The 24,036-nt window shown below is 43.4% G+C and overlaps 2 protein-coding genes across 2 annotated transcripts in view; one reads left to right on the top strand and one right to left on the bottom strand.

The window, feature by feature from the left end:
- The window catches only part of RAVER2 (ribonucleoprotein, PTB binding 2), a gene marked incomplete at its 5' end in the record, with an annotated part of 101,347 nt that extends 96,844 nt beyond the window's left edge, over positions 1–4,503 (top strand). Inside the window, one exon of the mRNA XM_019528291.1 lies at positions 4,167–4,503. Within this exon, the coding sequence (XP_019383836.1) occupies positions 4,167–4,313 (147 nt within the window). The remainder of the gene's footprint in view (positions 1–4,166) is intronic.
- Positions 4,504–8,692: 4,189 nt separating this feature from the next.
- The window catches only part of JAK1 (Janus kinase 1), a 110,893-nt gene continuing 95,549 nt past the window's right edge, over positions 8,693–24,036 (bottom strand). Inside the window, exons 12-25 of the mRNA XM_019528447.1 lie at positions 22,601–22,707; positions 21,215–21,361; positions 19,895–19,982; positions 19,276–19,403; positions 18,618–18,753; positions 17,966–18,117; positions 15,491–15,641; positions 14,214–14,308; positions 13,575–13,767; positions 12,720–12,844; positions 12,220–12,392; positions 11,381–11,498; positions 10,386–10,496; positions 8,693–9,296 (exon numbers count right to left, since the gene is read on the bottom strand). Coding sequence (XP_019383992.1) covers positions 9,195–9,296; positions 10,386–10,496; positions 11,381–11,498; positions 12,220–12,392; positions 12,720–12,844; positions 13,575–13,767; positions 14,214–14,308; positions 15,491–15,641; positions 17,966–18,117; positions 18,618–18,753; positions 19,276–19,403; positions 19,895–19,982; positions 21,215–21,361; positions 22,601–22,707 — 1,826 coding nt within the window. The 3' untranslated portion in view covers positions 8,693–9,194. The remainder of the gene's footprint in view (positions 9,297–10,385; positions 10,497–11,380; positions 11,499–12,219; positions 12,393–12,719; positions 12,845–13,574; positions 13,768–14,213; positions 14,309–15,490; positions 15,642–17,965; positions 18,118–18,617; positions 18,754–19,275; positions 19,404–19,894; positions 19,983–21,214; positions 21,362–22,600; positions 22,708–24,036) is intronic.

The following is a 24,036-nucleotide window of genomic DNA, read 5'->3' as shown; positions in this document are numbered from 1 at the left end:
GTGGTGAAATAGATAGCTGTGCACCATAGTAAGATTTCAATTTAAGATTGGAAAGACACAGAGGTAAATCTGGCATCTGGTTGGAACTCACTGAAATTCTAATCACCCAGAAAGGAAAGAATTGATTCAGGTGCTTAAGAAAACTTCTGCTTTTCATGGCTTCATAGTTAGTAGGGTCAGAATGGACCTGAGCAGATCATCAAGTCCGACCCCCTGCCATGGGCAGGAAAGAGTACTGGGGTCAAATGATCCCAGCTAAGTGATTATCTAGCCTCCTTTTGAAGACCCCCAGGGTAGGAGTGAGTACCACTTCCCTTGGAGGTTGGTTCTAGATCCTAGCCGCCCTGACTGTGAAGTAGTGCTTCCTGATGTCTAGACTGAACCTACTCTCAGTCAGCTTGTGACCATTATTCCTAGTTACTCCGGGTAGTGTTCAGGGAAACAGAGACTCTCCTGTTCCCCTCTGGCCCCTCCTGGTAAGTTTTATAGAAGGCCACCAGATCCCCCCTCAGCCTTCTCTTGTGAAGGCTGAATAGGTTCAGGTCCCATAGCCTCTCCTTGTAGGGCCTGCCTTGCCCCCTGACCATCCTCATGGCCCTCCTTTGGATCCTCTTAATGCTGTCTACATCCCTCCTGAAGTGCGGCGCCCAGAACTGGACGCAGTACTCCAACTGCAGCCTGACCAGTGTTGCATAGAGGGGGAGGGTCACCTCCTTGGACCTGCTTGTTGATGCATCTGTGGTTGCATGACAAGGTGCGGTTGGCCTTCCTGACAGCATCCCCACATTGGCGGCCCATGTTCATCTTGGAATCAGTAATGACTCCAAGATCCTTTTCTGCCTCTGTGCTGACAAAAAGGGAGTTCCCCAGCCTGTAGGTATGCTGCTGGTTCTTCCTCCCCAGGTGCTAACACCTTGCACTTGTCACTATTGAAACCCAGCCTGTTCTCATCCGCCCACCCCTGTAACCTGTCCAGATTTAGTTATAGCCTATCTCCCTTCCCTTCTATCGTGCTCACTTCTCCCCACATCTTAGTGTCATCCGCAAACTTGAACTAGGTGCTTTTCACCCCCTCATCCAAGTCACTGATGAAGATGTTAAACAGCGCGGGCCAGAGGACCGAACCCTGGGGAACCCCACTGCCCACATCCCTCTGGGTCGAAAATGACTTATCGACCACCACTCTCTGGGTGCGGCCCTCCAGGCAATTTGCAACCCATTGACTGTATAGGCATCAACACCACAGTCGCCTAATTTTTTCATGAGAATGGGGTGAGAGACAGTGTCAAACGCCTTCCTAAAGTCCAGAAAGACTATGTTCACTGTGACTCCTGCGTCTAAGGATTTTGTCACCTGGTCGTAGAAGGCCACCAGGTTGGTCTGTCAGGACCTGCCTCTGATAAACCTGTGTTGATTGCCCCTAAGCATAATCTCCCCTGCTGGTCCCTCGCAGATGTGCTTCTGGATCATTTTCTCAAAGAGCTTCCCCAAGACCGAGGAAAGACTAATGGGCCTATAGTTTCCCAGGTCCTCCTTCCCTTTTTGAAAATGGGGGCCACATTAGCCCTTTTCCAGTCCTCTAGCATCTGGCCAGAGCACCACGAGTGCTTGTAAAGCCATGCCAGGGGTCCCGCAATGACCTCTGCTAATTCCCTCAGCACTCTGGGCTGGAGATCATCTGGACCTGCTGATTTGAACACGTCCTGTCCCACCACAAGCTGTGCCTCTCCTGGGTCCATCTGGGATCCCAGTGGCAGGGGGGATGTCCCAGTCTCTGCTCAGAAAAATGGAGGCAGAGAGTTTGTTAAAGAGGTCAGCTTTGTCGTCTGGTGCAACCACCAGATTGCCAAGTGTGTCCTGCAGGGCCCCATGTTACCCAGTGCTTTCTTTTTACTCCCTATGTATTTAAAAAAGGACTTCTTGTCATCTTTGATCCTGGTCGCTAGCCCTAGTTCTGTCTCCACCTTAGCCTTCCTAACAGCCCCCCTACAGTCTCGAGCAATGGAGGTATAATCCTCCTTGGTTATGGCCCCTCCCTTCCATCGGGTGTACGCCTCTTCTTTAGCTTTCAGATGTTCCTGAATGCCTTTGGTGAGTGACAGGGGCTTTTGAGCACTCTTGCCCCTTTGACTAGATTTGGGACGGTCAGATCTGTCTGACTGCTCCTCCCAGCAGTCCGGGTAGTTTAGATCACCCATGATCACGTCCCTTGACTTAACTGCCTCTGCAAGCTGACCTGAGAATTCCCAGTCCAGCTCTTCCCCCTGGTTGGGTGGTCAGTAGTAGATCCTCACCGTTGAGTGCTTTTCCCCCTGACCCCTTTGTATTCTAACCCAGAGCTCTTCAGTTTGCCCCTCCTCTGACCCCGTGCTGTTGTTGAGGACATGTATTGCTCGATGTAGAGCACCACGCTCCCGCCTTTCCTCCCCTTTTATCCCGCCTGTATAGGCTGTAGCCCTTGATGTTTACCACCCAATCATGGGTTGACTGCCACCAGGTTTCAGTGAACCACACTGTTTCAATACCCCTTTTTCTAATTAGAGAAGAAAAATGCCATCGGTGAGACACTGCAGGCCGCTACTTGCAACCTAGTCCCTGCCACAGGGCTGCATCTCTTGCCCTGCTGGAGAAAGTAGCTCCCAAACCTGGAGCAGCATTACTGTTAGCATGGCACTGCCTGTGCTCCAGTGAGCTCTGAGAGGCTATACTGCTTCCACTTTGTGGTTCTTAGGCCTCTCCATCCCAGGTGAGACCCAGACTGTGGGCCATTCTGAGGTCACTGTCACTGTCTGTCCAAAAACATCAACTAACACTTTTTGTCAAAACAGTGTTTCTATGAGACATTTGCATTTAAAAAAAAAACCAAGTCCGTACTCGGTTCTTTAGAAAACAAATCTATTTTTGAAACACATCCAAATTGGGTGGCAAACAGATTATTAAACAGAATAATGATAGCTTGGGACATTTATTTGCTTTTAACACAACACTGAGTTTATGGTCTCTCTCATGTTCACCTTTATTTGTGTAACATGCTGTCGGCAGTAATGGAAAACCTAGTCAATGGAGAAGTAGCAGTTTCAGGTACTAGCGGCTGTGTTTTACAACTGTTTTTAATGGTTTTGGGGCAGTGTGAAAGGTCTACACAAGTAACTGGAAAAGCTGTCCTCCTAGTAAGAGTGCGTGTGTGTCTAGGCGCTCGTCTGTCCATCTGTTCATGTAGGCAGAATGTGGGGGATTCTCAGTTGACAGGATCTCCAGAACTTTAGTAAATGCAAAATGGCTTAAATGTTTCCAGTTCAAGGTATGTTTTCAGTTGCTTCTTCTCCTGTGTAATTTGCATCTGTACAGCTTGTGCTTGCAATTGAATTTCACAAGTACAGGTACTTGCTGCTTTAACTCATTTGCAGGCCTAGAGCTGCAAGTGGTGAAGTAAGTGGCAATAATTCACTTCAGAGATGCAAAATACCACTAAAGGAAAACAAGTAGGTCTTGGTATGGCCCTGTAGGCTAGATCCTGTGGAGCTTACTAGCTGTCTTAGTAGTACTTGTCCATCTAAAGCTACAAAGGGACATTGTTTTTGTCCTGGGGTCAGTTGTGCTGGGACGTGTCCAAGTGCAGCTTATCTGATTGTTTGGCAGGTACAGATGTTGCTCTGGGCCATTGTCCTACAGGATTGGAGCCTTGCTGCTTCCAGGGCTTCAGGTGGCCAGATTCTGTGGGACAACAGCCCCAGGTGCCTGTCCATGGGGTTCCCTTGCACAGCAGTATGAAACGTGCATCCCAGAATCACCTGCTCTGTAGTGGCTGAGAAACATTTCTGCAGCTGGTGATGGCAGTAGATTGCATTGGTACATTTTAGGCTCAGAAGAACAGTTTATTGCATTACATTAAATTTTTTTTTTTTTTTTTAATATAAGCTACAAAATGCATTTTTACTCAGTACCTACACAGACATGCACACTCACTTATGGGATTGCACTTGCAGTTACACTGTCTGGGAAAGGATTCAAACTTTCAAGTATCACAGCAGTGAACCGTGGCTATGCGTTAAGGAGAATGGGAGTTTGTGCAGTCGGTGCAGTAGCTCCCACATCTGAACCTACTCTTCCACTTTCAGCTTAGGATGTTTGGTCTACTCAATTGTCACTTATTTTCTTTCCCACAGGTGGCACCAGTTAGAAGTGAAAAGCGAGGCTCTTCGTACCTCATTTCTTCCCCAGATGCTGGGCCAGTGGAATACATTGGCCAGCATGCTCAGGACAATACAGTACATCATGCAGAATCCTATCTTAAAAAGAAACGTGTTTATTGATATCCAGTCAACAGATCCTGCCTTAAAGGGAAAAGGCAATCTTTTCTTACCTGTGCTCTTTATTGCTGCCTTAACTTCACGCACACCATCCATATATATGAGTTACAGACACCCAAAAGGAACAAACCTGTACAGCAGGCAAATTTGCCAAATCAACTATTATGTAGCAATAAAAAGATATTTACTTAGATATTCTCCACTAGTGTCACCTGCCTTGCTAAATACAGTAATGGTGTTTCCATTACTACTTTGTCTTATTGTACATCGCTGAAATTAACAATCATCTTCAGCCTGTAAAGGAATTAAATTTGGTAGGTTTTGGTGCGAGTCAAAACCAATAAGAATATTGGTGTGGGAGAAGTCTTGATCCTTAGAGGAGGAAGTTGAGCTGAATGAGTCTTAGTAATCATTTCACTAAAATTCTGAGGTTTATCCATTCCAGGGTTTACCCTTCTGCACTTAAAGCTTTTATGTTTTTGGTGTCCTTACACTTTGAATGGAGGCATAGCATGGAATCCAGGATTTTTCAGGAAATGTTTTGTTAGAAGTAAGACACTGTTGTGTGCCTATGAGCCTTGCAATATCAAATCAGATATGAACAGAATTTATACAAAGTATGTATTCTTGGTCACCTCCTGGATAAAAAATCACCTGTCATTTTTCCTATGCAAGATACTGCTTGTGAGGGGACATTTTCCTCCCTGTGATTGTAAAATCTATCTGAAATACTAGCTCCTACTAGCCTAGTGACATCTGGGGTGTTGTGTGAACCTTTTAAGAGTGACATACGGTGCACAAAGGTAAATACAAGCTTGTTCCTGACCAGCACACTGTGTGAGCAGGTAAGCACTGTAATAAATTAATTTGAGAGATAGGGTGCCATTTAGTTCACCAAAGTTATGGAGAGATGCCTTGAGTCTGAAAAGGTTGAGTGCCACTGTGCTACACATTGGATCTAGCTTTGTGCGAGTGAACAGCTTCCCAAAAACTGAAAGGCAAGAAGCAATTTGATGTTGCCACAACAATAAGACAACTTGGAGCACATAAGCGGTAGTAAGGTGAGGCTTTTGAAGTTAATGATTTTGGAAGTGGATTGGTATAAAGGCTCATCAGAGATAAAGGAAACCTTAAGGAGCTGACTGCTAAACTTGTGGGTGGTTTAGGACTTTGGACACTAGGAGCGCAGCATCCCCACTTACAGGCGTGTGTAGTTTCCACAACAAAAATAGCAGCAGCACCAATTTGTGTTGCTGCTGTGCGCACCCCTGCACATGGGGTTGGTGCGGGGCAAATTGTCCCAGCTGGGGTAGGAGAGGCTGGGGTCAGGACCTGTGCTGGTCCCAGCAGCCTTACTTGGGGGTCTCTTGGGGGAGCAGTGGTGGTGATCTGGCCACTCAGAGCCTGGCCAGCAGCCAGAGCATGGCTCTGGCCAGCCAGGCTTCTGTTTCTGGCAGTGTGCACTGCTGCCACATGTGCCACGCTGCTTTTAGCAGCAGTTTTTGTTTTTGTTTTTTTACACCAGGACCCCCCCAGTGTCAAAAAAATCCAGTGCTGCAAATCAGCAGCAGAGTGAACACATGCACCGTGTGCAGTTGGCAGCACTTAATACTGCTTTGAGGCGTGCAGTTGGCAGCACTTAATACTGCTTTGAGGCATCACAAACCACACATGCGTGTTTGTGGGGACATTCCCTAGAAGGAGGAAATACTTCATAGTCCAGTATGCCCATCCTCAGTAGACCACTTTTACCCCACCCTCTGCTTTTCCACAACAAGCAGTCAGTCTTCCCGTGTCTTGTTTGACGTTCATCACAGTCGCTGTCCACCAAAGTGCTGAGTGCCATTGGCTCCCCAAAGCTACAGGATTTAGCCCCCCGCATGTTACTTTTGTTCTCAGCTTATCTTTTTTTTTATTTAGACAGAAAATGGCTTCTTGCTGGCATTTGTGTGAGGAGTATATGTGATCTATTATAGGACATTAAGTAGAACATCTGGATTTCTTATTTGCAGACACTGACAGTTCCCCTTTTGAACACTTCTCTTCCATGAAAAACTTATTCTCTCCTTTCTGAACTTCAGACTCCTTATTTCACATGACACTTCCCACTTTCTCTGGCTAAGCCCCACCTTGTTAATTTTAGACTGGAGGGTTGTTTCTCCAAATAATTACCTCTGTATAGCAACTAGTGCTTGTACTCAGTTGGCAGGGACGCACTTGTTTGTAATGTCTGCCTCGTATGACACAGTCCAAGCCTGCCTTTGCCTCTCTTCAAGACCTGTGCACTGAGCACTGAGTTTTAGTCAACAACATTGTTTCTAAGTTTGATATCTTTTGCAACGTCGTGTTTTTATTATATATGGCCCCATCACAAGATTTCTTTAATTTCATTAGGGTGTCTATTTTCTGCCTATGCATTATTGTATCAGTGATTTGAAAATTGTGTTTTCATTATCCATTTTTCAGGCAAGTTAAATTATGAATAAAATGCCTGTGACTTGCTGTGGATTCCAGTTTTTTTGAAACTCAGTTTCCATCTGTGACTAAATGGAGCAAGAATGTAATTAATGTTGTGTTTCAGCTAGGTATTGCTGTAAATTTAATTTAATCTCTTTGTAAGTATATTTCTGAGGTTCCTTGTTAAGACATTTTCAAAATTTACTTTTTTTAAAGGAACGTTTTGAATAAACTCCACATTTTTACTGTAGCTGAGATGCACTTTAAAAAAAAAGATATTTATCCCTTTTACACAGTCGATGTAGTATGCACATGTACACACTGCTCATCTGGAGTTTTATGAAGATACCCATGAGAATAATGAATATTTTTACAAGAATAATTGGCTTTTTTGGTATTATCTGATATTGAAAATTCACCTGTAGTATTGGATTTGCACTGTTGTGTAAGCAACTTTTCTGAATTGTCACTCTTTTTAACTAAAATAAACTGCTGGTGTATTTACAGTGTAATTCTGTGGAAGAAAAAACCCCTCCAGATTACAATTACATGCTGGAAGCCATCTTTTATTTTATTTTTTTTAACGTTCCACTTTTTTAGCTAGCATGCTTTTAGATACTTTGTGGAAGGTAAGTCAGAGAGACTTTCACACAATTTAATTTAGAATTAAAACAGACAGCTGTACAGAGAAAACATTTTTATTAGTTTTGTTTGTAAAAAGAGTAACAAAGTGCCTGTTTATATGTTTATGGGATACAGAAATAAAACAGATAATACTTTAAAAATAAATCTAAATTGGTTACCATTTAGTAATTACATTTATATTTTAATAAAGACATAGTTTTTAGTTCCAGGCAGTGCTGAATAGTCCCTCAAAGCATTTTCTGAATCCAGGGTTAGGGAAAACAGTATTGCCTTAAATTCTAGAGAGGCTGTCAGCAAAAGGTTTCCAACTGAAATGAACTATTCCTGTAAAAGGCTATTGTATTTACAGAACAGGGCCCTCACTTCAACTGCAGATTGTGTAAAAGCAGAATTATGACCAGAGACCTCAAGTGGCTCCAGGCTCAGCCTGACTTCGTTGGATACGTTTTTACTCTGGCACACTGAGTTTTTTGGCGATTGCCTATTTTGAGTCTGCCCCCACCAAATTAAGATCCAAGTGCTGTTGTTTAAGGTGCAGCTAGTCTAGGTTTACATACTCATGCTTGTCCAACACTTCTTTTTAACAGGTCTTAATAAATGTAACAGTGGGTCAGTCAAAGAATTGTTTGCGGGCAGCTCATGTGAAGATACTAATTGTGGTGGCAGACAATAAGCAAACATTGCTTTATCTAGGGAGACCTCACAGCTGTTCAGGTCTCAGCCCTGACAAGTGAATTCTCTGGTGACAAGGTTGGAGGAGTACTCCCAGGCCTGGAGTGCATTACTCTAGTCTGATTATTATTTTGTTATTCTCATACATGCATTCCTGATTTCCCAGCCATGTTTTACCAACTCTGGCAGCTCTCCTGCATTTCATGCCAAGGAGTACTATGCTTGCACACTGAGCATTTGTATGTTATATGGTGCTTTAGACAGTGGGAAATTTTTTACTTAAGGTAAATTAAACTCAGATGCATGATCCTGAATGTGTATAAATGGAAACTTGACATTTAAAATCTCTTTTTTTCCCCTGCAACATAAAATGTTAGGATTTTAAACTGGGTCAAAGTTGTTTGGCTAGTAAACACTTGATTGATAAATGGAATCACAGTTTCATAGTTTCTAGGGTTGGAAGGGACCTGAGCAGATCATCTAGTCTGACCCCCTGCCATGGCAGGAAAGAGTACTGGGGTCAAACGACCCCAGCAAGGTGTTCATCTAACCTCCTCTTAAAAACCCCCAGGGTAGGAGCCTGCATAATGATTGTGCTGATTTTTTTTAATTATGTTTTTAAAACTCCTGTGCACATGAAGGACATTATAGGGTTTTCTGTCAGCCAGTGTTTCAAAAAAAAAATTTTGTACACCCATAAAAGTTTGCATACTTGAAAAGCAGTTGCCTTGGCAAGTTCTGTATGCCTTCTGGCTCAGCTAATTAGGAAGTATACCCTCTAAGGACAGAATATTTATTTAATGCGCTACATACGTTGGCACTGAGAATTAGTCTTTCTTGACACGTTTTTCAATTCTGATTAGCCCAATATAATCCATATAATGTACACATTGATCAAACATGCCTTTTTGAGAAACAAATTTCTATTATGATATTGAGTTGTCTTGATCCGTGTGCTGACTAAACAAAAACAAAAAGTAAACCCTTGGAGAAAAGAAACTTTTAAATGCATATTAGCATAGCCAGAGTACAAACTACAGTATTTAAAAATAGAAGACTTGCACATTGTATTTTGACACATTTATAGCACTGACAATACAAAAATGTGAATTAGGTTTTACTTATAAGTGCTTCAAATCCTTGAATAAGGTTGCGAAAGGTGGTCCGTTCAGTCTGAATATACATCCAACACTTCCTCATCAGCTGATCAACCTAGAAACAAATGAGAATTTCATGTTTAGACGATAAAAATTTGACTTCTCATCTTCCCAAAAAGACAAGTGACCAAATCCACAGCCGGTAGGTGTGTCAGTCAATAAGATACTCCACTGTGTGCCAGCAAGTTTTCCATATGAAATCTTATTTGACTAGTATTTAGATAAAGGTCAGTGGGGGTCAGTAATCAGAACCATGTACAGGTGAAGTCGATATGGCTGTTTCTAAGTATACTTTGCTTTTTGCAGATTCACAGACTACCTGCTTTAAAGCAGCAGTGAAAGGCATTTATACACAAACTCTGCATGTGAGCCAAGGCAAACTGTGCTGCACTGTGTGCAGCTGTAAAAGCGGTGAAATCAGCTGTAAAAGCGGTGAAATGCATGGTGGTGCACTTTTGAACTAAAGCACCTCTGCGGTGTTCTAGTTCAAAAGCACACTGCAACTAGTTTTTCGGCACTGATGCGTGTTTCGCCATTTATACAACTATAAGTGCTGTAGCACCAGGCACTTCTCAAAGTGCCCAGCACTGGGGCACTTGCATGTGTAAAAGTGCCCCAAACATTTAATTACTGATTTCATTCTCTTGGTTATGGCTCCCTCTAGTGGCTGGGCTCCTTGGTTAAAAACTTGATCCACCTTCCCTGAAGTCAACTGGAAGGCTCCACATGTAACAGTGGAATCAGGCACCAACAGCCCACTTCCAGGACAGGGATGTGAACTGTCCTGTCCCAGAAATAGAAACACTTGTTTTTGGTCCTGATGGTTGCAGTTTGGTCCTCCTCTGAAGGAGGCAGCTGTATTAACACAGCTGTACTGGCACAAATACCAGCTCCATACTTCAAGACTCAAGGGGATTTTTAATGAATTCTCTTTGGACTCAGACCCTAGAAAGACCTGGGCTTCAGACATCAGAACCCGTCAGCGAAGCTTAAAAAACCCTCAGCTGAAAGGAATCTTCTCATTCTTTCAAAAATGCAAACAGACTTGTCAGCCACAATCATGTGATAGTCTTTTGCTGTTAAATTTAAAGCAGAGCGCAAGGAAAGCTTGTTGTATACACCCTGCTGGTGATCTAGTTCATACCTCTTCTGAGCAGTTTGGTGGACGTGGTAAACGCTTCCCTTCTTGTAATACACGCACAAGCCGTGCTACTGTCATCTGGCCTTGGGTGGGACCAATCATTTTCAAGAATTCCTATAGAGAGTAAAAGCCACTTTTAAGAACTATATAAAGAAAAAATTATGAAAGTGAATCTGTAACACTTAGACTTGAGATGCATAATACTGGCATTTCAAAATGAAAACTAATAGCAGACCTTATTTTGGAGGTTAACATACAGGGCACCCATTTCTTTCTCATCCCGTCGTGTCAGGAGAATACAACATGCACAACTCTTAGAAACAGCTTCTCCGCTAGGACAGCCAGTGCCTGAGGCCATGGGTGCTCTCCACGTTACCAAATTTCCAACTTTACAGGCCAGATGACATGGCCCCATGTGCCTGCACTGTCACAAGGAGCGGAGGTGGTGGGACTGATGCGGTGGCACAGGGCTGGGGCCAAGCACTGGATCATACCTGTGCACTAACCTCACTGGATCTGGCCCACAACATGATCCCAGGCAGCAAATCCAGCCCGAAACTGATCTTGCCTCTGGCCCAGAGAGTAAGAAAATTTGGGCACCGCTGCCTTAGGCAGATGCTCAGATTGGTTGGTTACGGGGTTTAGCTGCGCTTTTGGAAATTTCCTGCTTTCATAATCTAGAGCAGAGGTCAGCACCTATGGCCCACTAGCAGCAAGGGAGAAGCACTGGCAATGGGGACAAGCAGCTGCAGTGTCAGCCATGTTGGAAGCACCAGCCCGCCTCAGGCTAAGCTGCATTATTTTGTCCCATAGCACTGAAGATGCTGCCAACCCCTGATCCAGAGAAATGTATTCTGCTTTTGAGCCAGCTGCGGTGTTCAGATGATAACTTCAGCAAAACTCAAAGAATTATTTTTGAAGACACTGATATGCATGAATAGGATCGAATTAAAATAAAATAACTGATCTTGAAATAAAATGATTTCAAAACCACTCACTGCCATTGGACTGGATTCAGAGTCACAGTAGGTAAGTAACTCATACAATGTCACTCCAAATGACCAGACATCTGAAGCAATGTAAAATTTGCTCTGAAGCAGGCATTCTGGAGCGTACCTATGGACAGAGCACAATTCCATTACATTTCCTCAAACCTGCGCAAATTTACTCGACACAATTACTTTCTTAACAGCATGACTGAGGGTGCAAACAATTAGACATGGCATTTCTCCTGGAATCCTACAGGGGTACCAGTGTATTGTCCCACTTCAAGTACTTTTTCCCCTGAGACAATGCTGTGTACATCTAGGTTGGTTGTGGCTCAGTTCAAGTTATCTGGGGGTCCTGGTGTGCTCTCCCTGGACATTACTGGCAGGGGAGCAGCAATGCAACTTGAAAAGGCTGGGGAAAGGGCTGTGCCTCTTTTATCCCAGGTTTTGCATCAGATCAATCAGGACCACCTCAAGTGAGATGTCTATTTACAGCCTGAATGCTCAAGCTGCATATGTTTAGAATAATTCATCTGTGATATCACTTGTGTGGCATATAGGAACTTGGAGAGAACATGTGTGCCTATTAGTAATACCTCTGTTATCTCACCCGAGCTCTTGAGCTGCTGCAAACAATGTCAAGCTACATGATCGAGTACTACAAATCAAGATTAAAATGGGAGTGTTAAAATGAGTGGATGCATTTGGTGTAGGCAGTCAGTCTGCTGTCTTCCTGGGCTGCAGTACATTAGTAAAACAGGAAAAAACACAGAACAAATATTTGGAGCCTATGGCTCCAGTGAGGGGTATAGACTATTTAACAAAGTGGGGTTGTGGTAGCCTATTACCAGAAGACAGGGCTGTCAAGATCATCTTTCACGGTGTAGTATTCCTTATCTGTTTCAATAGCTTTTGTGAGGCCAAAGTCTCCAATCTTCACTCTGTTCTCACTTTCAACAAGGACGTTTCTGGCTGCCAAGTCCCGGTGAACATACTGACAGGAGCCCAAATAATCCATTCCCTGCAGAGAGGACATAGTAATTGGTCACTTCCCTAGTGTTAAATCCATATTTTCTCTCCATCTCCCCATAAAACTGTTCCCCAGCTTCTCCCTCATTTCCCTTGGTTGATCTCCTTTCGCCCTTCACCATTCAGATGACAGCTCCACCGCTACGCTCAAAGCTCTTTTCTTTTTGCTTCCACCAACAATGCCTGGAGCTGTTCCCTGCTCCCTGTGCACTCCTCAGCTGTTTATGGCAATAACAATAGCTCCATCCCCAGGGAGCCTGATCTGCCAGATGCATGGTAATGCACCAGCTCTGGAATGGTGGCGTCTTTCCAGTCTTACCTTGCAGATCTGAACTGCGTATCTCAGCTGCTGTTTTGAGTTGATTTTGTTCTTGTTGCGAGGGAGATATTCCTTGAGACTCCCCGAAGGAAGAAACTCCATGATAAGTTTAATTCCACTTCCTCCTAAAAGAAAAACGGGGCTGTTCATTTGCAGGGATATAATCTTCCCTGTATGACAAATGCCAGCACCTGCTGTGCCGGGCTTGTCTGCACTGGTCAGCAGGGACCTGGCAGTGATAAGAGTTTCTTTCCTCATAGTCAATGACTCTGTACGTGGCTGTAATGGCCAAAGGCATCAGTCAAAATTAGTGACACCCACTCTGTTGGGTGCTGTATAGAAAGCCACAGACTTCAAATTCGTTATGTCTAAAGATGATACAGTCACTGTGTTAGAAGAACATTTCATGTGAACATGTAAAGACTTTTTTTTTTTTTGCAAAAAAATGTTTGGTCTAATAAAGGTCTCATCTCTGTCCATGAGCCTCGACTGCTTTTTCATGTAAACAGGAATTTAGCAGCAACTAGACAGAGCAGGTATTTCTGTATGATTTAGCACTTTACGTCCCTGCTGCCACCATAAATCCTGTTCCCTGTTGAACCATAAGCTCCCTGTTGAAACTTAGCAAGCAGTATTCCTGCATACACGTTTTTCAAAACCAAGTTTTGGTACCAGAGTGACCCACACGGTTACTTCAAATGAAAACCAGGGAGGGGCAAGAATTTCAGAGAGACATCTGAACTTCTTTTGCAAAAAACAAGAGGACCCAAGTTCATCTGCATGAAGTAAGCCATCATGCAGAACAGTAGAAGGAAAAATCTGGTGACTTTTTTCTCTTTCTACTTGACAGCTTACCGTCTTCTGTGCAGATCCCCTTGTATTTTACTATGTTATCATGATAAAGAGTCCGCAAGATTTCAATCTCTTTCTTCAGATCAGCAATGTGATTTCCACCACTCTCTGGTTTCAGGGACTTTACAGCCACCTGCTCTCCTGTATTGTCACCTTCTGGATCGTATCTGCAGAGTTCAACCTTGCCAAAGTGACCCTGGTTTTAAAGGAAAGAGATGCCAGGCAATTCTCAGTGTAATAGTCAAGACACTGACCGTTCTTTTTTCCCCGCTCTTGTGATACAGAAAACCTGCACCAAACCCACCATGGACTGGGGATATAGCTCCTTTGAAGGACAAGCTGAAGGCAAACTCTGGTCACCTGGGCTAGATCTTGCCCTCAGATTGGTGTGCACCTATCTTCTCTTGGGGGGACACTCATATCATCCCCTCTAGCAGTCCCACAGACAAGCTGCTTAGCAGTTCATACAGCTGCTTTTTCAGAAAGACCCTTCTGCCCCAGGAAAATCCTTTGGTTGGCAAGGAGCGTGTGGGGAAGGAAGGGAGTGGGACAAAGAGCCATGCTGCTGAGAACAACAGCAGCAAGAATGGGGGGGCTCCACCATGTTTCTTCTTCCCAGCCTAAACGTGCCCCTCAACTCACCTCCCCTAGGTCACGGATTCTCTTCAAGAACCGTTTTTCAAACAGGGTGGGATCAACTTCTGCATAAGGCTTCTTTTCAGACACAATATCAGGATCTGCCATGGAAGAGAACACAGATGCAGTTCAAGGTGGACAGGCTCCCAGAGGTTTTTTGGTTTTAGAGGTATTTGATGCACCTCCAGTCTCTCTGTAGCAAAGCTCTTTGCTCATGTCTATCCTTGTCCCCGTCCTGGACTCTACCATCTTGCAAAGTTTTCTACCTGCATTGACCATATCCAGGTGTTGGCTGCTCATCTCAATACCTACCTCTTCTGATTGATTCATCTCCCAGATTCAGATTCAGCTTCCCCAGCACAAGGGGATGATGGTGCTGGAAAGCCCTAAGCCTTCTAGAGATATAACTGGCTATTTAGTGTAGCTGACAGCACTATGGCAACTGGCAAGCCAGGTCTGAGGGTTACTCAGTATCAAGGGAAGTTCACCATAATTTTTATATCCTTTGGCCTTCCTACATGTACAAGCTTCCTTTCAAAATGTAATGCCTTCTAGCAATTTCAGAGCAAGCTGAATCAGGAACAGAGTTGGCCCAGGACCAATATATCTGATTAAGCTGCAGGCCCTAATTGGGTCAACACACTCCCAGATGACACTGGTGAAAGTTGTACTGGCCCCAGATATTGCCTTGAAACTAGGCCAGGAGGAGTCTTCAGCTCATGACCCATAGGTCAGATCTGGCTTGCAGTCCCATGCAATCCAGCCCGTGGATCTCCCCACACCTCCAGAAATTTGGTGGTGGAGGAATGGAGAGAATTAACACTGTCATGGCTCTCCCTGCCCACAAGGCCATATTTGCCCCAGCTGCATTGGCTCTGTCCCTGCACAGCTGCATTGGGCCCTGGCTGGGCACCGTACACTGGACTGGGCCTGCAGGCTGAATCTGGCCCATGGGCCAAGGAGGCTGGGTACCACTGAACAAGCTATACTGAGTCTTGCTACAGTCCTTTCAACTCAGCTTGATTTATCCCCGTCAGCTGTGCCACAATTTGTGGCAAATTAATGGCAATTCACAAATTAAATGGTTATATTCTCTTTGTATGTACTCACTGAATGATACATCTGCTGTCGCTTATCAGTAACTTCACCCACAGCACTTGCACAGCTCTCATGCTTTGTCAGAGGAAATCTCTGCTAGTGTGTAAAACCCTACTTCGGTGTCCAACTTTGCTAAATAAAGTGCTAAATAAAGCCCAGATCAAACTAACAAACACATTTCTTACTTTGTTCCTCCAGTTTATTAATGTCCCTCATAACTGCTCTGAAGAATGGTCTCTGATTGGGGTCATAGTTCATGCACTGTTTCATCAAGTCAGCGAGCTCCTTGCAGGATGGTGTCACCAGCATGAAGTGTCCTTCGTAAAACCTCTCTTTCTGCAAGGCAAAATGAAAAACCTCTGCGTGTACCATACACCTTCTTATCTGAAATCTTTTCAGGTATTTTTGTAAGACGTTTTCCACAAAACAAAAAAACAGCTTTGCTCTCTGTGGCATCCACAAACCAGTGCCTTTCCACCAGCTACTCTGGCCAATCTATTCTGAGGAGAATCTTTTTTTTAGCGTTTGAAGTACCCTGGAGCAGCTAACATGTTCCTCAGACAGGTTGGAGTTGTTCATTTTTTTCGAACAGTTACCTTGTTGCCAAGCCACGTCTCACAAACAGCTTGACTTAGGGTACAAACAGAAGTCACATTTGTCCCAGAAGAAACCATTTTAAGCCAGAACAAATGTAATCGTTCAAACATCTGTGTCTGTTGTACCTAGAAAGGTTCCTGGGATAAGAATTGTGAGCAACGTGTCCCAAGATGTTGCAAAAAGTGCATATGAACAGCCGTCCCACCCAGGATTATGTAACTGAATCTGTGGCCTAAAAGCAGCGGTGCATTCAGCCACTCACTAAACCCTGATCGAAAGGGGGAGGTGTGTACACGCCAGTAGCAACATCAGGTTTGCTATACTAATTATGCACTGAACAGAGAGAGCGCTGAGTGGGACTCCATCAGTGGTGGGAGAGATCGCCAGAGTGTTTTGCTAATGGAAAACAATGAACTGCCAATGTTGATTTAAAATCTCTGCAATTACCATTGGTGTGGGGAGAGTCTGGTGCAAGTTGTGGACTAAAAGGAAACAGAGGGAGCACACTTTACCAGGGTAACTAGCTCTTCAGCAGCTCAGCTCCCTCCTGAATTAACCACCTCTCAGAAGCAGTGGGTAAGGGTCTTGGTATTCTGCCTTCAAACAGTCAAGCAGCTGGTGTGCTGCCATGCAACCCTCCTTCCCAGGCTGAGTCCAAGAGCTGCTTGTTTGAAAGAGCAGAAATTCAAGGGAGAGGAAGCACAGCAGAAATCTTTCTGATGAGGTTTCCAATAGTTCTGAGTATGATCTGGCCATGGATAAATCTAGGGTGGGAATTAGCAGACAATTCCAAACCAGCAGAACAGGGAGGTTCTGAACAAGGCTACCAATAGGGAGGACAGAAATCCTAACTTCTTCTAAAATGTAGTTTGATCAATTTATGAGATTGCTTACACCACGCTGAGCAGGGCTGCAAGTCACATGCCCTCCTCTCCCGCTCCTGCTCTCTTCCTCAAGGGTAAGTACGTTTCAGTGTAACAGGATTGCAGATGGCTGGACGCAGTGATCCAGCGACCCCTTCCAGTCATATGTGACTTTCGGCTGATTAAAAACAGAGGAAGGTGGGAGCCCATAGGATGGGTTGGGGGGAGGGTGGCAAGTCCCAACAACGGCTGTGAGGAATGGGGGAAGCAGAGATGCTGAGAGCCAGGCACAGAGGAAGGATGAGAAAAAGGGAACGTGGAGAAATCTCACCATGAGAGCAAGTAGAAGACAAAGGGAGAGGCATAAAAACCCCCCAGGGGAGGAGAGACTGTGGTATGTTAATATCTTGGGAGAGGAATCCCATCTCAGACTCTCAATGTTTTAGGCTACAGAAGGCTGGTGTTGAGGAAAGTACAGTCACTTTGGAAGAGGTCTGGCAGAATGGCAGGGAGCAGCAAGAGGCTCTGTGTTAATTAACATGGACAATTTACCAATAATCACAGCCAAGAGCTGCAGCTGCCTATTCAGAAAATGTTCTGAGGAAGTTAAATCTAGTAGCAGAGGGAACAGTGTATGGGCTGCAAGGGGATTTTGAGTCTTGGGAGTGGCTCAGAGAGTGGTTGTTAGCAAGTGAAGTAAACCTATGAAAAACAAGATGGCAGGCTCTTTATGTGCTATTGTTGGAGCAGTGCTGCAAGCTACATGTGCTTCTTCCTCTTTCCTGCTCTGAGCTGGCTGGCTCGTGCTCTCCTCCTCAAAGGTAAAGGCATTTCAGTGAAGCTGTGTCTTTTAGTGAAGTGCTTCGGGATATGTAGTTTGGTGTAGAGGTAACAAGTACAACTGCTTTATGTGGATGCACGAAATGTTCCTGAAGTTAGTGCTAATCACCTATTACCCTGGTTCAGGAAAGCCACTGTGAAAAGGGGGGAAAGGGTCTGTAATTAGCATTAACTAGTGCTCTCTGTATGGAAGTCTAGCCCAGGTCCTAGTATTTATCTATCAAACCCACCTGAGATTGAAATACCTGAGACTGAAATAAGAGTTGACTGAACTGAAAACATTAAACTTCCATAAACTCAATCTGGACATGCATCAAAGTGCTAAAGCAGCAACACAAGACTGATGCAACAAACTTTTACCTCTGCTAATGTCTTATCCTTCAGGGGTATTTCTCCATTGTAGCAGATTTCCCATAGCGTTGTGCCAAAACTCCACTTGTCTGCTGCAATGCTTAAATTTTTGGAATCTTCCACACATTCTGGTGCAATCCAAGGTATTCGGCCAACACATTCTGAGATGAAATGCAGAATTGGTAGGGTCTGTAGTATCAAAACATAGAAAACTGCCTCTCTCTCTCCCCCCACCCCCCCCTTGGAGATGCAGTATAGTATGGTGTTCTATCACGTTTTCTCTAGAACTGTTGTAGCCTGTTAGGAAAAACCTATTCTTAGGGAACAGTTTAGTCTGAAACACCTGCCTAAATAAAAGTATATTCTCGTGACTTTTACAAATATTGGGTGTGTCCTGCAACCTTCGTAACATTGAGATTCCTGCTAGATTAGCTCGTTAGACCCAACACTGTATAGAGAGCATGCTTAAAATGGAAAGAAACTAGAATGTGGCTCAAAACTTCTATATGCAACTTTCCTTCGCTCCAATGCAGTTTTGTGAATACATGTAACTTGGAACTGTATGAAGTGGAAAAGAGAATGGAAAACAATGCTAATAAAAAACATTTTTTATCCCTTCCCAACCATGTTAAGAATAATAACCTGGGTTCATATACTGTACCTTGTCTGGACAGCACAGTTATTGGAATTCCTGGGTCACTCAGCTTTATGAAAGGACCATATTCACTGTCTATTCCCTCTCTTGCCAACAGTATATTTTTAGTACACACATTTCCATGTACTAGATCTTTATCCTCCTGTATTCAACAGAAAAGTTACAGTACATTCAAAGATGTGGCAGTTTTTTGCAACAGCATTTGTTTATGCAGCCAAAACGCTGGGTGCAAAATATTTAAAGGTGTATTCTGAGCTAAAAAAAAGGTTGGGGAAAATTCTCTTGGAGTATGTGCAAGAGATGTATCTTTTGTATTGATAAACCACCTTCTTCCACAGATTTCAATGCACTTTGCAAAAGTGGATGAGCATTATATTGTGCCTACTTCATGAAGCACACAGAAACTGACTTAACCAAGGTCATAAATCAATGAGAGCAATGGAACTTACACTTGATCTGTCATTAAAAATGCACTCATCTACTCCGGAAGCCTTGGAAATTCATTAAAACAGTATGCTGAGACCTGAAAGGAAGCATGCTGACTTCCATTCTCTTCACTAGGTCACAGATGTCCCCTGCAGTCTATTCAACAGTAACCCCACTCTGGCGTGAATTGAACTACATCTTGTGACTTAGATCATGTAATTAGAGATATGAAACTTACCAAGTAGCTTAGTGCGCTTGCAAGCTGTTTAGCTACTTTGAACTTCCAAGGAGTTGTAAGAACATCACTTTTCCGGTGCATAAAGAGATCCAAAGGTCCAAATTCAACAAACTCTTCAACCATAATATCTACATAAAGAGAAACACACCGTGCTGCCACAATAGTACTGTTTGGAACAATATCCAAAGTGTAACTGGGTCTCCTCGAGGGAGACAGCTATGCAACACTAGTAAGTCTTTGCTTCATCTGCTTTAAATAAAAAATGAACCTTCTCCTCGCAAAAGAGTCCAGATCAACGATACTGAAGACAAAAAGCCCAATGGACACAGACCAGATATGATGTGAGCACTGTCCCTACGTCTCTTGACTCTGACCTCTACTAGCAGACCTGTCGATATCCCAGGGAACCATGGAGTATAAGGATTTGCTCAAATGATAGCAAAACAAGTGAAACCCGTGTTATGATCTGAAGCAGGGGAAAAGGCCTCTCATCCCAGTTCTACTTCTAGAGCTAGGTGGCACCCAGAAATCCCAACCCTGGACCTGTCAGCCCCTGAGCAAAGACAGTCTCTACCCTCACTTCAGAAGAAATGCATTCCAACCAATTGTAACTACTCACTTTCCACGTCACGGACACAAACCCCGTGAAGAAGGACGATGTGTTTGTGGGAAACCTGCCTCATCATGCTTGCCGTTTCAAAAAAAGCCTGTCAAAGTGATATAGCAAAAGTAAATATCAGCACTTCACTGCCTTCCCCTGAAGGAAAGCAGAACACTTAAAAGAAACAAACCAAGGGTGAGGTAACAAGGATGTGTGCGTAGTTTAGGAAAGCCCAGTGTCTCTGATAATGGGCAGAATCAACATGTGAAAGTGGTAGATGTATGGAATGAGAGGCTGTCATCTGCATGGCATGCAATGTCTCAACTCTTTCCCAAGGCTCTCAAAGTCTCTTGCTAATGTTGTGCCTCTGTTTACATATCACAGAGACAATGAAGCTTAAACAAATTAACTGGCTTGTGGAACATGGTGTCAGTGACAGAATCTAGAGTCCTGCCTACCAGCCCACTGGAGAACTGGAACCTAGATAGTGTTTTGGAGCAAACAGTTAAACCTGTGTTCGGTTGCACTCAAATGCTAAGAACAAACAGTCAGAAAGCCCAAGGCTGAATCCATTCATTCTTCATAGGTTAGTCTAAGCTGCATAAACTGAACCAATAAGTAAGTGAACAGACATCCACTTTTGATTCCAGAAAAGCAGCTACATGGCTGCAGTGGCCCAGGCCAGAAGCTGGGGGAATGCTAGAGCACACCTCCCTGCTCAGCTGGAACAGATGGCTCGGGCCAAGAATAGTCTGCCCCCCCGGCAAGGGGGGTTTGTAGAGGAGGTGCAAAGCATCCTGGGATGCTGGGGGACTGTGACTTAACTTGAATCTGGAGGGATCTGGGGCAGAAGTTCAATAAACTGATTTAACCTACATCAGTTAAGTCTGATATTACATCCATCCAAATTTATCTTAAACAGTTGCAGCCATTTTGAAAGAAGTTTATGTGCACTGAACTTCTGTTGGGTTACAGATTTGAACCTGTTTCCAATCACTTATACCGGTTTATGTATAAATGCTGTCCCTAGCTAAGGGGACTGCTGATTTGAGAAGTTACCTGAATACATGAGTGCTTGAGGGGCTGGGGCCTAAGTCTGTATCTAATTTGAAGAAACCAACACCTGATTGAGTAATGCTGATCTTGCCAAGTGCCTGAGAAGTGTTGATGACTGTTATAGCATATCTTGTGTCTAAAAAATGCTGGTCTTAACTCCCCTCCCCCCAACATCCTGTGTTTTGTAAGCAATTTCTATTGTTTAGGCAGTACACTTCTGAATGGATACAAAGTGATGTTGGCTCCTTCCTTATCTGTCATACTAATGACTAAATAACTTGCCAGAGAAATATCCCTGTGGCTGGGGTCCAAGACTTTGAGGAGGACTTTGATCTCTTTTTCATCCTGGTACCCTTCACTCTCATATTCCTTATAGTTGAGTACCCCAGAGTAAATCTGTGTCCTTGTTCCTCTTCCCAGGTGTTCACCCTAGGACAAAATGTATTTTCAAACCATGAAGTGAATTGGATGTGTAAACCCAGAAAAACCAGAATCACCACCTAGGCTGCTACTCAAAACCCCACATCCCATTTAAATTAATAATAGTAAGTTGCTTCAAGTGTTAGCAGTCTGTTACCAAACAGAAAATAAAAAATGACAGCTCATCATTCTTTTCCCCCCTTGGTATTCTCTGTAAGGATACTCATTACACTGAGATCATTAGGTATTAATGGGATATCGCATCTACATTAATAACAAACAAATTCACCATGATATAATGTAATTAGAATGAATAAATAATGCCTAGTCTCTTATTTACAGTAAGATACTGATGTGATGCCTAAAGCGTTACAAAAAAATGCAGGAAGCGATATTCCAGGGAGTTCATTCTTGGAGATATGAGAGAGAACAAACACTTTCTAAGAGGGGATTCTTCCAGGAAAAGCATGTGTGCTGACAATGTTGGCTTTTTTTTTTTCTACATACATGCATTTACAAGCTATCAATACCCTGAGCCTAAAATCTTCAGTTAAAAAACCAAAACAAAACAAAATCTTGAATAAAATTTTCAAAAGCACCAAAGTGATTTACATGCCTAAAACTTAATTGCTTTCTGAAAGGCTTATGTTCCTAAGGCACGATAAGGGACAAATCTACCCTGCTTTCTACATCACTTCTGATAACAGAACTTCAATTCTCAGCGGCTTTCTTGGAGGTTGCTACTTTACCTGTTTATCCCTCCTGCTGGGCATGATCGCAATGCATGTAGGCTCTGTTCCTCTAATGGATCAGGCCCTTCAGAAATACAGGAACTTTTACAAAGTGAAATGAGAAGAGCATAGCTCAGAAGGCATTAAGATCTCTTCCAAACACCAACATGAAGGTTGAGGTTTTCCAGGTACGTCTGACAATTGCTACAAAGAGTGTGCCTCCTGACAGAAAGATGCATCTGTAGGGTATGCAAAGATGTCTGTTTTCTTTTTTTCCCTCCTACCCCGCTTCCCTTTGCGCAAGTATGCAGACTGACGCTGCTTGAGCTCACAGTGGGTGGCTTCATACCTCTTTGTTAAACAAATAATGATTCAAATAAAATCTCTTGGGGCAAAAATTTAAAACTGCTGAGATTTCATCCTATTTCACTGGGAACAAAGGCTTCACATTTTTGTCTGGTTATATTAAATGAATGAAAGGATCAGCAAAGCAAGGTGAAATTCATTAGCTACTTACTTGGGTAATTTCATCTTTGAGGATTCGATGGAAACTCAACTGACCTAGACAGTAAACTGGCTGCCATTCCTGTGCTTTCTTTGTTGCCACTAATAAGTTGGAGATTTCTGGAGAACAAGGAAGAGAGAAAGGGGTGTTTTTGTTAAAGATAAATAAGTAAATAAGTCATTAATTCCTTACTTCCAACAGTTCGGATGATAATTGTCTTGACTTTTTATATGTTCACTGTGAGCAAAAAAAATAAAAATAAAAAAATCACTGGTTTGTTTGGGAAGTAAATCTAACATTGTGTCTGCACAATTTCTCCTATTCTACCTCCTGGTGGAGAATCCAGGAAGATAAATTTGTGCCTTTTTTTTTTTTTTAATCTGAACATTGGCCTCTTTTTTCTGTACATAACCAAGTAAAAAAAGAAAAGCTGGTACTTACTGCATTAAGAAACATACAGGACCCAAATAAACTCTGTAAAGTATTGTGCCTGGTGCATCCTAGAGCTGCCTGGAACAGCCTTGTACCCAGCCCTCCTGTGGATGGCCAGATCCATCGGCCTATATAGGTATGGGCGAGAGACAGAGCCATGTCTCCTCCTCATTAGGATTGTACCCAGGGAGAACTAACAGCCTTCTTGCTCTGAGTATAATAAAAGTAATTCTGCCTCAAGGGGGGCCGAGAAAATGAAGGCTCAGGAAGCCTCTCTCTCTCTTTGTGCCTTTGGTAGAGAAAAGCCCATCAGAATAGCACAAGAGTTTGTACACCAATGTGCAGAAACCCATGATCTGATGGCTTTAGGTGCCACATTCCCATTATCGGGCACAGAACATGTGCCTCAAGGCTACCTTTTGACCTTGTTTTCTTAACACAAGGGGCTTGGAGCCAAGATGAAACAATTCTTTTATCAGGTCCAGCCTAGACTTCATTACAAACACAAGTTACTTAACTTCTAGAAAAGAGGAAGAGGCAAAACAGGGAACCTGGGGTACCTTGCGTTCTTCATGCACCAAAAACTCCCACCAAAGTTGAGATCAACTGACATAAGCAAATGCAACTCTAAGGTCAATAGGAGGCGGGCTCAGCAGGCAAAGCAAGCTTCTCCTCCTACATGTTAACAGTGCTACAACTGCAGATAATCTCTTAAGTATCTGGACTTTTTAAAAATGTAATTGCTTTAATCTCTCAGTGCTCCAGATAGTAATTATTGTTACTATTTGTTTAAGAAGTGCTGCTAAGGCTGTTATTTAAGAACTATAAATTGTCTTTCATATGTATACAGAACATGCTTCTCTCAACTTTTCAAAAACAAAAATGTAGCTACTGCTGCTCCGTTATTTCCCTTATTCTAACAGGAAGTTGTTATCTGATCAACCAGACCACACCACACCACTCTTTGCTTCCTCTTTCATATAAAGTTCAGCTACAAGCAATTTGTAAAAAAAAAA

This window comes from Gavialis gangeticus, unplaced genomic scaffold (genome assembly GCF_001723915.1).
Source record: "Gavialis gangeticus isolate Ggan-Ray unplaced genomic scaffold, GavGan_comp1, whole genome shotgun sequence".
Taxonomy (NCBI): Eukaryota; Metazoa; Chordata; order Crocodylia; family Gavialidae; genus Gavialis; species Gavialis gangeticus.
The sequence above is the reverse complement of the archived record's forward strand: the minus strand, read 5'-3'. Positions and strand labels throughout refer to the sequence as shown.